The sequence below is a fragment of the Argiope bruennichi genome, chromosome 7, assembly GCF_947563725.1.
Source record: "Argiope bruennichi chromosome 7, qqArgBrue1.1, whole genome shotgun sequence".
Taxonomy (NCBI): domain Eukaryota; kingdom Metazoa; phylum Arthropoda; class Arachnida; order Araneae; family Araneidae; genus Argiope; species Argiope bruennichi.
In genome coordinates this window covers 81,648,781-81,662,037 of record NC_079157.1, presented here as the reverse complement: position 1 = coordinate 81,662,037, position 13,257 = coordinate 81,648,781, and the positions used below count along the sequence as shown (strand labels likewise).

The window sequence follows — 13,257 nt, the reverse complement described above, 5'->3', positions numbered from 1 at the left end:
TTAAATAGCTTACAGAAGTTTAATCAGAAAATGTACGCACCAGCAGTTTGCACAATAACACAAGTTTGGGACCTCCTCCTTAATGTTCCTTGTGTCATTATTTAACTTCTTTATGCCTAACACTCTGAACAGAACAAGAGATCCTGCATAATTATTTAAATTTCCATTTGAGAAGCAATTTATACAGCTCCACTGAATCGACTATGAAAGTCATGGACAACGCGAAAAAGTGAGACTTATCTCCAACGAAGTTTCCCTATGCCAATAGCAATCCCCCCGGGGAGGCACCTCGAAATGAGGATGAGATGCTTCCGGCCTGGTGGTTGGATCTCGCCACCCTGGAGGGTACACTAATAGGTGGGGAATCTGGCTCCTCCCATCGATGACGGGACGTACTTCCTTTGGGGAGGGTTGTACCGTGGCCGGTGACGGCCCTTAGGACTCAACCACAATTCCCGCCAATGTTGCTGTTTCGGCGGTCCGGTCATTCAGTTTTATGGTTTAAATCCGTGTGTTTTCGGGCGGGTCGGAGAGTTAGATGGTTACCCTATCCCAATAGCAAACAAATATTATGCTATGTTGAATGAAATAAAATATTATAAGTAATGGTGTATATCATTGTTGAATATTGAATAATATATCTCACAATATTGTATAATATTATACAATATTCTGTATTGCCTGAAAAATAATTTAAAATTTCTAAAACGTGAATTGGGAACAAATTTTCTTTCTTCTTAAATACAATTACTGTTAGCCTATTAATTGACATTATAATTTAATTTTCAATTAAACGTTAATTTTCACATTATTTAAATCCTGTCTATTAATTTTCAGACTTTGTAAGAACCGCGATTTAAAATAAAATTTTATGTGAATAGATATATCAATAACAGTTACTAAACACGAGTCAAGATATTCTAGAAAAATCAAAGGATAAAATATAACCTGATGATAACATAAACCTTTTCTCTCAATTTATTATAGATCATATGATTCAAAATGAGCTGAAAGGGGTTACATTTGAATTAAAAAAATGAGTCTTTTTTACATTACAAATATATTTGCTCTGTATGATTAATCTTTGAATGTATTCAACTTTAATGTATTGTTATTGATAACTAAATGTTTTAATATTTTATTAGAACAATTAAAAAAATCCTAGCTGCTTTGAATTGGCAATTGTTTGGCTTCAGCAGAAATTATTATTATCACAGGTAATTAAAAGCTTTTAAAGTCATTTCTGAAAAAAAATTAAGAACTGAGGCAATGATATCCACTAACAGTTATTTAATTGAGTGAGCAGCTTCGGCGTATCGACAAAATTAACGTATTTACAAAATTTTTGAAAATTTCAATTTGTTAAAGATTAGAAAAAATGTTTTTGAATATATAGAACTTTGTTCTGTTTCCCTTTACGTTTTTTTTTTTTTTTGGTAAAAAAAATAGTCGTATAAGTATCATTGGTAATCTTTGACATTAACGAGCAATATTTCTGACGTTAAAATGAGAATGATATCAACTGTTTAAAATACAAGCAAAGAATTGTATCGATTGTTAGAGAGATATAAAGCTATTGATAAAACAAAGATAATCCAAGAGTAAATATATTATCTATTACAAATAAATGAGAATGAATAAGACATAAGGCAACAACTATTCTACTAGATGGATAGTCGCTTTACCTGCATTTGTAGCTATTTTCGACAATTTCACATTTTCCATTCACGCATCTGTTGTCATTGCAAATGGCTAAAATAAAAAAAAAATAATAAAAAAAAATGTGACTTTTATAAAAAGAAGAAAAGGAAAGAGAATTTAATATGGTCAATTTCCTTAAAAGTTGGAATTTATGAAGTAATGAAGCGATCAGAATTTAAATCGTAAAGCAGGGAAAGGAATTATAAAACTTAAATTTACCATGGTATTTGCTTATTAGAAGGGATGTTCAAATGAAAAGGTACGAAACGACACGATGGATATAAATGAAGATGATTGATTACCGAGCCGAAGGATTCCTTGTTCCCAGAATTCCTGAGGCCGTGACGATACCGAGTATTTAACAACGTCCTTGAGATCATCGTGAAGCGCTTCCCTATCAGATGTTTTTTCAGGGAACCAAACATATGAAAATCACAGCGTGACATGCCCGGGCTCTAGGGCGTCTGGTCAAGCTGCTCCCACTTAAAATTCGCCAGTTCCGCGTGTGCGACCCTGCAGACGTAGGACGTGCGTTATCATGAAACAGAACCACTCCTCCGTGAGTGGCCCTGGTCTTTTATTCTTGATGGACCTGCGTAGTCTTCGGAGTGTCTCACTATACCCATCGGAGTTAATGGTTCTTCTATGCTCGAGGAATTCAACAACAAGAGAGTGAACTCAAGGATGTTGTGAAGCACGATTAGTTCTCGTCACGGCCACATGAATTCTGGGATCAAGGAATCCTTTGGCTCATTAATCAATGGTATCCCTGTGCTTATGACTACAGTGTATACCTTGAAAAAAGTCTTCAGTTATATCCTCAGTGTCGTTTAGTTCCTTTTCATTTAAACACCCCTTGTATTTTGATATTTATGACCTTGGAATATTTTTCCAATGTGAACTGTTTGACGTTTTCTAAATATTCTGAAGTTAAATATTAGGCCATGCTAAGAATGCTACCCTGCCACTTTCAGATTCGGCAAACTGTCTTTCCTGATGGTTCCATTTAAATTATTTGTGTAATAATTATGTTATTCATGTATATTCAGCTCCAAAATTCTTTTAAGTATACTCGAATTTTACTAAAAAATCAGCATAAGTTAAAAGAGCTTATCCAGAGGCCTCAGAAGGAATTTAGATTTACAGTTATTAATTGAGAAAAAGCATATTTTGAACTGGAATTTTTTCCCTTATATAAACTTCAGAATTAATGGGCAGTGTTTTAATGTCATGAATAGAAAGTCAAAACTTTCTTTGAAGTTTAAAAATTGGATAGATATTTTATATTTGTAATGAATTAACAATCTCAGTTTAGCAATATTGACTATTCAGTTTAGAATTTTCTTTTCATTTTTTAAAAAACAACCATAAAAATGGTTTAATATAATTACTGCTATTCATGTATAGACTTCATGTCGGTACATGACAAAGAGAAAGAAATAAGATTTTTATTTTCTCTTCAACGATGGGAAGTACTGTCAAAATCTATCTCGACATTTTAACGTTTCTCTCCATTTCAGATTCCCCCCAGTCTGAAAAATACAATTTTGAAATAATGGCTGTCAGTGCATTTGTAAACACAATCGTTTGACGTACACGAAGAAAATTTGGTATTTAGTCTTTACACTGAATTTGTATAATCTTATACTTAATCCTTAACTGGGGACGTGCGGTTTGTGAGACCGCTAGCGATGGATTTTCTGTCACTCCTATTCTATTTTTAGCTTAATGGATTGAATGGACTCTGTAGCTTCCTGTTTTGTGACCTTCAATACACGTGCATTATTTCAACCGATTTTGGCAGATGCTTTTTAAAATAATTGAGTTATTTCTTCGACCGCGGTCTCTAAGACCACATCACCCTGTTAGTGTCCCAGTGATAAACAAGGCTTAGCAGATGGTGCTAAAATTTGGCCCCGAAATATCATCCAGTTTACTGATCCTCTTATGAAGCAGTGCTCCAGACACTTTTAAATGAAGAATAAAGTGATTTTAGTGATAAGGATAATTGTACAGAAGTGTTTTTCAATGAATGTTCGCATTCAACTGATTTTGATATGTATGTTCAAACATAATTAATTTTTCTAGTGACAATGTATTTTGAAAAAATTATAAAATATATTAATATACCAAGAGATATGTATACAGAATTTATAGGTTGATTTTTAAAATAGTTCTTAACCTGTATGTTTAAAATGCCCTAGAAAACCGTGTTATGAAAGTCACACAAACCGATACAAAAAGGCCAATTTTACACATAGCCAATTTTTTTATTTTTCATATAATTGTTGAATTTTACATTATATTGTCTTCTATATACCTTCATATACTGTAAAAATAAATATGATTTAAAAAGTAAAATGCTTTTTCAAGAATATTATTTATTGCAACATGTAATTTGAGAAGAAAATGTATGTTCCAACGCATTTACTTTTATCAATAACAATAAATTTTGAAAAATTTCTAAAACATATCAATATATCAAGAAAAATATCTGCAAACTATATTGGCAGTTTTTCATATAAATACATTCATTAGAAAATTTAATTTGAGTCTAAATGAAATGTGGTCTCGTAGACCGCACCTCCCCAGTTAAGTCCAAAAATTTCACACACCCCCAATTAAGGGTTAATTTATTCATTGGAAATGTGTCTGAATGTACACATAAAAAAAGGTCTGCAAAAAGTAATGCATTTTGGTTGATCATTTTACTAATTAAAATAAAGATTTCTATCAACTACTGAACTAAATTAATTTAGAAACTCACCGTCAATCGGTCATGACCTTAACGCAACCACTCAAAAATGCGGTAATTCAGATAAATGAAATTAACTTTGTGATCACATTTTTAAAATTATAATTGAGCGCCAAATTTGAGTTCTAATGAGTCGGGGAAAAAGGGTATCCAAAACGCACACTTGGTTTCAATGCATAAAACTGAAATAGTAAAAATCTGAGTATTCTATCTGTCCATATCCTTGTCCGTTGTCGAGGCTGACCCAGTCCGATGACACTTTTTAGGAGCAGAAAATTTCAAATTAAGGTGTATACACTTGAAACTTCGAAAATCGTTCAAAATATCGAAATTTTTTTATTGCTTAATAATGTTCTCTGATCCTTTAGCTTTCAAACGATACCAATATGTTATCGATATTCGAAATATTTCTATAGTTATAATTATTTTTCTTGAGGTGCTTTCATTAAAAACCCGTGTTACGGTTTTTTTTAAACTCATTTTTTGAAGAATGATATTTTTACACTATGTTGCTTCATTCAAACAATCATAACTCAACAAGAAATGAACCAAATACAATTATTTATATATCAAAGTAATCTGTATGAAACAGCGGATGTTTTTTACCTCAATCAAAGTTATATTTATAGAAATAAATTTTTAATATCTATTTAAATGTTAAAATTACAGAAAAAATCTCGCTTTTTCTATTCATCGTTGATGAAAAAATTGTTAAAAAAAACTATATATTTTTATAACTTGATTGAGGCAGACAACATGAAGACTAATATTGGGCATCATTTCCAACTAGAATTGTGTGTCTGTACAAATTAAAATGTAAGACATCATATTTCAAAAAATATGCTAATTAGCTCATTAAATATTATTTAATTAATTAATAATTAGTGTAATATGTTTTTTTTATCACTGAAATGAGTTTAAACATATTTTAATGACCTTCTGTAAAAAACTGGATTTTTAAAGTTAAAATTAAAAAAAAATTATAGTGTGTACGTACACCTTAAATAATATTTTCTATTCTGAATAAAAACTAACACTTGTAATCTGTGACTCTCAATTGACTCTCATAATAATTATCCAATTGACGAATGTGTTCGATTGCGGACTTTTTACAGCTGCTTTAATAAGTTAATTAACGGGAACAACGTTTGGATTATTGCGAAATATAAAAAAATACTCATTATAATAATGCTCCGATTATTTCTCGCAATAGATATGAGCAATGCGAGAAATTTAGACTTTCGTTTGGGATGCATCTCTTATATTAACATTCGAAACAGACAAAAATTGTGGATAGATCGCAAGCATGTAAATCCGCTAATGCGAATTACTACGGATATGAAAATGTCTGTCTATTTGTTTCCAATTTGCTTAGTACTTAATAAAAATACTACTCTTTTTTTTACAAAGTGTTAAATATTTTAAAATTTTCATTCTTCAATTTAACTAAAACTTCAAACTTAAGGAGGACAGAAAATTAAAACTAAAAGTAAAATTAGCACGTTTTATTTATTTATTTACTTTGAAAAACATCGTTTTTAGTAATGTATTGAAGCAGAATTATTCAGTACTAAAGTTTTTCTTAGCAATTCTGTTTTTGTTCTTTTCCAAAGCTTCGACGCTTAGGGCTCGGCTTTAAATGCAAGCATTCTGATGAAAATTATTCCATCTCATGGTATTTTCCCTGTTCTTTCAATTTATGTGTTTATTTTATTAGTTAGATTAGTTATAAGTAAGTATTATTTAAGTACGGTTAGAAGGATTTGAAAATATAATTTTTTATTGGTTTCATAATTATTAGATCCGCTTTAATTTGCAAATAGTGAGAAATAGGGCAGAGCTGTCCTAACGCTTTATGATCAATATTGGCTATTCCATTATCATATTTCGTTTGGCAGATGAGGTGAAATTCATACCTTATTATACAACATACATGCATGACTAATTGTATGTCGTGCAAATATACACTAATAAATTCTTTTCTTGCCGAAATATTCTTTAGAATTTCTGTAATTTCCGTAACCTTTGTATCTTATTACCAAAAAACGTGGGCGCAGAATGTGGCGGACGCCCTCACGACTGAAGCCTACTCTACTCCACTTATTATACAAGAAAGTTTTGGAAAGACCATTCCTTTCATACTTCATTCGGGGCCTCTCATCGCTTAGAAAGTTTTTACCACCTCATTTGAGTTAAAAACTTTGTATGTGCCAAAATATAAAGTACATGTACTTAGAGGAACGCTCCGCCTGACGTAAAGAATGACCATAAAAATGAAAGGCATGCATTGACTAATTCTAATTAAATTGATAATACATTGATTAATTATAATTATAAAAGGAATTACGATGAAGGTTAGCATTAAGCGGTTTTAATGGAATGTATTCATGCAAGATGGGTTTCATGTTTTCATTCAATTCCTTAAGCTGAAAAACGGGAAAGAAAGGCAAATATTTTTATTCCAAATCCTGTTGTTGAGGTAGTGGTGCCGTATAGGACGGTATTTGTTTCAAAGTTATGAAACTCAGCCTAACAACTACTGGCTATGCGCGATTAATGGACGTTGAATCAGATGTGTATGGTCAAACGCCGTAAAGCTGGTCTTGAGCGGTAGTCTAAAGAAATGCTCAACTATTTCTTAAGGCTCTGAATTGTCGATCCTGTCCCATATCACTTTTAATTTATCATAATTAAATTAATTAGCAAGTAAAAAATATTATTTTTTCTATAGTTCAAAAAGTTACAAAGAATACTTATAATAATACTAATACTATTAATTAAGAATATGCATTACAAAAAATGAAAATATTAAGTAGTTTTGAAGAGAATAGTTTTTTACCTTCGCAATTGCCACCGATTTCACTGTATCCAAAATTGCAGTTACAAACTTTGGTTCCATCTCTTCTAAAGTAGCATAGTTGGGAATTGACACCACAGTTACAATCTTTATAGAAAAATTAACAGAAGTTTATTTAAAATAAAATAAATTTCATTTGCTATATTTTAATCGTATAAACGAATACTATTGAACATTTTTGAAAATGTTAAGGAACATTTTCTCCACATTTAATTTATTTTATATGTTAACTACAAGCAAATCCAATATCTCAAGACCATTTATATATCAATTAATATATTACAATTTGCTCCTTTTATTTACGAGAAATTAATAATGATAATAATTGTTTAAACTATCATAAGGATAAAATTTTCAAATGATGAACTATTAGTTGAAATTAAATGTATTAGACACCCAAGAATATTTCAGAACCAAAGAAAAGTCATCAGTGCGTAAAATAATTTCAGTTGTGAAAGCTCTTATAATCAAGTTCCACTCACACACTTTCTTGACTTAAGAAGCTTGTCTTCTTTGACTAGACAAAACAATCTTTTTTCGGTTTTATTTTATATGAAATGTGAAATAATACACGAATATAAATTATATATCCTTAATTATTATGTATTGTACTTCTAAGAAATATTATTAAATTAATTATTAAAAATTAATTTGTGAGGCTAAGAGGAAAATAATTTTTAACCAGAAATCTATAAAACGAAGCAAAATTCATAAAATCACTATGGGGCGCTGATTTAATTCTTTTATACAATACTTTTTATTTATATGATTCTCTTAAAAATCTGAAGTATTGCTTACTAGTGCAGTAATATCATAGAAAAGAAGAGGAAACAGAAATTTTTAATTATTTAAAAACTTTTTAACAGAAATTTTTAAAAAAATCTGTTGAAAAGGGAATTTTTAACTTCATTTACTTGGGCATTTCAATCATTCGGCATCCATTAAATATTCCTACGAAACTCTCTTTTCTGTTTTGCTGACTAACTACGCAAGAAAGCAACCTTTTCTTTCTTAATTTCTGAAATGTATTTGTTTGACTTCCTGATTCTGATTCATAAAATAATTTGCAACTTTTAATTCACTAAGTGAAGCGTGTTTAAAATATTTTAAATCTTTTATTAACAATGATTTCCTACTATTTCAGATTTATATATGTTTTATAAATCATAATCATAATTATTATGGATTCCTGAGGGCATTTATTTTAAAATTCATTATTAAACGTCATTTGTTATAACAATCAAAGTATTTTTGAATTTCCCAATAATTTTTCTTAGTTTTCTATCATTTGTATCTGGCTAGCGTTAGAAAATGAAATATTTTTACTGATTTTTGCTCATATTATCATAGTTTTCTTTTTGTCTGTGAAATGTTTGAGTAATTTTTTTTATAAATTGCAGGAGAGTGGTCTTAATTGCAATCACCCATAGGCTTTAATTATTCTCATAAGCAGATATTACAGATAAATAGATTGATAAACAGTTTATTCTTGTTCAACAACAAGTTAAGTCAGTAATTTCAAAATTTCAGGAGTTTTAACAAATTTTAATGTGAAATAGTTATCATGAAATAGTTAGGATAAATTCAAACAATGATTGCACGCTTATAATAAAGCTATCAAAGTAAAATAAGAAAAACAACAAGAAACCATTAGGAATATGTAAATTAGCTAAAGTTTCCCTTTTTGCACATTTTTTTTTTGCAATGTTCTACTTTTATCAAAAAGTAAAAGTTAAATTTTTATAACACAATTTTATTTGAAACTTAAGTCAAAGAAAGTATTTAAAAAAATGCTTACACTAATAAATTTCTGTCTAATGCACTTTTATATAATAATAAAATCTATTTTTATTTCTTTATTTTTTCTTATTTTCTAATATTCAGGTTTAATACGTTTCATTATAATTAATACCATTGACTGCTGATTTTTTTCTCAACTTTTGCATAATATGGCGTTATTTACGTGAAATTGAAATTCAATTGATCCAAATCAATTAAATGATAACCAAATGCTGAAATTAAATGTATGTACTGCTATTAGAAATGCACAATTGTGCGAAATTCCAGAACTATACACTTAGAAAAAAAAAAGAGGGACCTTTTAAAAATTCTTCTTATTGAACATGAATCATTTCAATTTAAATTAAAGGGTATGGTTAAAATATTTCTTACCAACGCATTTTCCATTCTTCACAGATGTATACAGATCGCAGTTGCACTTCTTTTGTCTGAATTCGAAAGCGCATTTTCCTCGAGGACCGCAGTCGCACTCTGAAAAATATGAAGAATTTCTCACAAGGATTTAATACAGTAATTTAATATGAAGAATTGATGGAAATACATATAATAAGAAGAGTTTTTGCCAGGAGTAAATATGGTGAATTGAGTAAGGGATATATTTCTTTTAATAGTGAATATGATAAATTTAATTTTGAAGGAATTTTAATTGAAGAATGAATATGGAAACTCAATAAGGAACATATATTTTTTCTTAGGAATAATAAAATAACTATTTAAAACTACACAGATTAAACACTGAAATAACAAACTATTTATAATTCCAAAAGATATCCAATACCGTAGCAATAACCGTCGTCCTCTGAATATCCTGGATAGCAATCGCACACTTTGTCACCTTTCCAATTAAAGTAACAGAATTTTGAGTTTTCACCACAATAGCAATCTGAAACAAAATAAATAGAAAAATGCTACATAATATGGTCTTTATAAATTCAAAATTGTTAAATATATCAAAATTTTGTTTGTTTCACTAAAAAAGATCATGGATCCAGATTGCAGTTAACAAACGTTTTTGCAGACTTTCAAAAAGCTTTATTTATTTCACTTTCTTTCACTGGGGGTCAACTCATAACTAAATAGGAGAAGCTTCCGGTATGGTGATTGGTTCCCACTCCCCGATGGGTACAGAAAAGATGGTGTCGGCTGTTTCCCAATGATGAAGGGACGTACTTCCCAAGGAAAGGTAGCCATATATTGTACCGTGGCTCTTAGGACACAACCACAATTCCCACCAACGTTGCTGCTACGGCAATCCAGTCATTCAGATTTTTCCGTTTTGCTTTCGGATGGGTCGGAGTAACCGATTTCAGGTAAAGGTTGTAAGTATCAACATTGTAAATTTATTATGTTTTTACTTATGATGCTTAAAAACTAATTTCCAATAAATGCTAATTTTGGAGTCATGATTTATTCTTTCAGTTACTTTATTTAATGATGAAAACATATTTTTATCCTTTTAAAAAGAAGTAGGCATGCCAGCATTAATTTTTATATATAATTAAGCTTTTTATGTTTTACTTTAACTTATGGATACATAAATTTATTTGATAATGTAGTATTAATTTAAAATTATATTAATGATTCTATTTAATAATATAATATTTTATTTCATTATTTAATATAATACTATTTATATATTATTATATTTTATTTATGGAGCTGATGAAGATTTTACGAAGGAATGCCTCAACTGTTAAATCTTCAATTATTCCCAATAAGTTATTCTCAAATATTTCAAATTATCAATCCCTTAAAAATATAATATTTGATTGGCTTTAAATATTGATATTTATATTAATTTTGTATTGGCTTACGTTTATGGTTACAGATTGAGAGATGTTATAAAATTCTTTACTTGTAAAAGAGAGGAAATAGTCCACATATATAAAGTTGATGGTTTGTGTGTTTTTTTTACATGTCTAACGAGGAAAATCAAATATATGATTAAAAATCGCTCATCTAGGTAACGGCGATATTATAAAACGAAGCGAGCATTGGATCTTTAAGTTGTGCATTAAATTTTATTCACTTAGTTCATTTTTATTGAGTTTTCAGATCTATATTTAGCACATGAACTAGAGAAAGATAAGCGTATGCAACGAATAAGCAAGAGAAACTAACCACAAAACATTGTTTTTATTTGCTGATGTCTAAAGCGTCGACATTCATCGCAACTTAATTTTTTTTCCAGTGATATTCTTTTACATTAATGGAATTAAGCTGTCCGATTATACCTTAAGAGACTGTTTTTATATAATATTTAAAGCAAGGTTTTTTTTTTTTTCATTTTCAACTAACGTTTATGAAAATCTTAAAATAGCATACAAAAAATTTGTATTAAAAATTTGAACTATTTGAGAAAAATTACATTTTTTTTTTTGCACTAAATTAGATCATCTGCTAAATCAGAATGAATTACAAAATGGAGCTGAAAGGAACTCCAATCAATTTAACACAAAATTGAAGACATAAAATAGCAGGCTAATTTTCCAAATTTATTCTAAAATTAAGATGTCATTTTATTAAATAACATACCATTTTTAAATATAACTCGTTTTACGAATCAGCAGCTAAGAAAATTCAGAGCAAATAATAAAAAAAAAATCTTACCTTGTATACTTGAAGGAAGAAATGTAGATCTCGGCAAGAGTGAATAAGTTGATCCGTCTGATGTAGTACTTTCTATAACTAAAATCAAAAAGCATATATTTAAATATTTTTCTCCGATCCTTCCTTAAAATTTAAATGAATAATGCAAATGATTATGTAATAAAGCCGAAGACATTTTTAGCTGAAGATACTTATGCACTAACCAATACTAAGATCATTTCTTTTAACCGCAAACGGTTTGCAGATACACCTTTATATATATATATATATATATATATATATATATATATATATATATATATATATATATATATATATATATATATATATATATATATATATATATATATATATATATATATATATATATATTGTGGACCGCACATATGGTCGATATATGGTCACAATCGCATTCGATAATAAAATATAGTAGGCGACTTTTATATTGATATAAAGTAGATAAAGAGTTAATTTTATTTATTTCCATTTTTACAAAATACAATGAAGTGAAGAAACATAATGTACTACTGAATCTGATAAAAATTTTAACGCTCGCCAATTGTATATGATTAATTTTCTGTAAGCGTTTGAAGTTAATACATATAAAAGATTTGATGCCACTACTTATAAAAAAAATCTATTAATTTTTGTAGCACTGGCATATTGTTATTCTATATAGATTCTGGAACTTTTTTTATTCTAGTGTGTTTCACGTTTTAAAGAGGTGGGATAAAACTTTTGAATTCTTTGAAATTTTGATAGCATTTCCAAAGTTTCTAAATTTTTGGAATTTTTCACATCTAAATAATTTCCAATATAAATAAATAAATTAACTTTCAATAATATGAAACACATCAGAAATAGAGAAAATGATTGAATTGCTTTTACTGTTTATATTATTTTAATATACGCTGCAAATCTAAAATTAAAAAATAAAAATTGGAAACAATATTTCTTTTTTAAAATTTAAAGAGGGTAGTTGGCATTATTTAATGAAGATTTTTTTTAATATCATCATAACTATTCACATTTAATTTAAAATAAGAATGGTTATATTACTCTCATTTATTTGATATTTCATTGGTACCCTTACAAAGAGAATTGCATTAAGAGAAAACAGATTGACCCATTGTATTTAAAAGATGCCCAAAACTTTCTCTTAAAGGTAAATGGAATTTCAATCTTCACGAAGTAAACAGTTCATGAATCAAATTTTAATTTTTCTGAAAATCAATTCAAATTCTCAAAAGTTTTAGAAAAGTAAAATTTAAAAAAACTATTAATAACAGAGAATTCAAGCTTTTTATCTGTTACCTTAGTCATATCTATAACTTACAAGATGAGAGCCACATATCCTTTAATCTATATCAGAACCTAATAATTAGGGACGTTTTTTTTTTACTTTTAATTAATAATAAATTATTCCAAATAAGAATTTGTAGAACATCTAATTTATCACTAATCGTATAAAAATATTATTTGTATTCTAAATTTACAGAATTTAATTTAATTCTAATTAATTTCCAAAGTTTTA

At 28.6% G+C, this 13,257-nt stretch overlaps 1 protein-coding gene across 2 annotated transcripts in view; it reads right to left on the bottom strand.

Annotated features, from left to right (window-relative positions):
• Positions 1–13,257, bottom strand: part of LOC129975624 (neurogenic locus Notch protein-like) — a 49,157-nt gene that overhangs the window by 3,310 nt on the left and 32,590 nt on the right. For both annotated transcript variants that reach the window (XM_056088704.1, XM_056088705.1), the window contains 5 exons: positions 11,724–11,801; positions 9,892–9,996; positions 9,486–9,584; positions 7,296–7,400; positions 1,686–1,752 (listed from right to left, as the gene is read on the bottom strand). In XM_056088704.1, the coding sequence (XP_055944679.1) occupies positions 1,686–1,752; positions 7,296–7,400; positions 9,486–9,584; positions 9,892–9,996; positions 11,724–11,801 (454 nt within the window). The remainder of the gene's footprint in view (positions 1–1,685; positions 1,753–7,295; positions 7,401–9,485; positions 9,585–9,891; positions 9,997–11,723; positions 11,802–13,257) is intronic.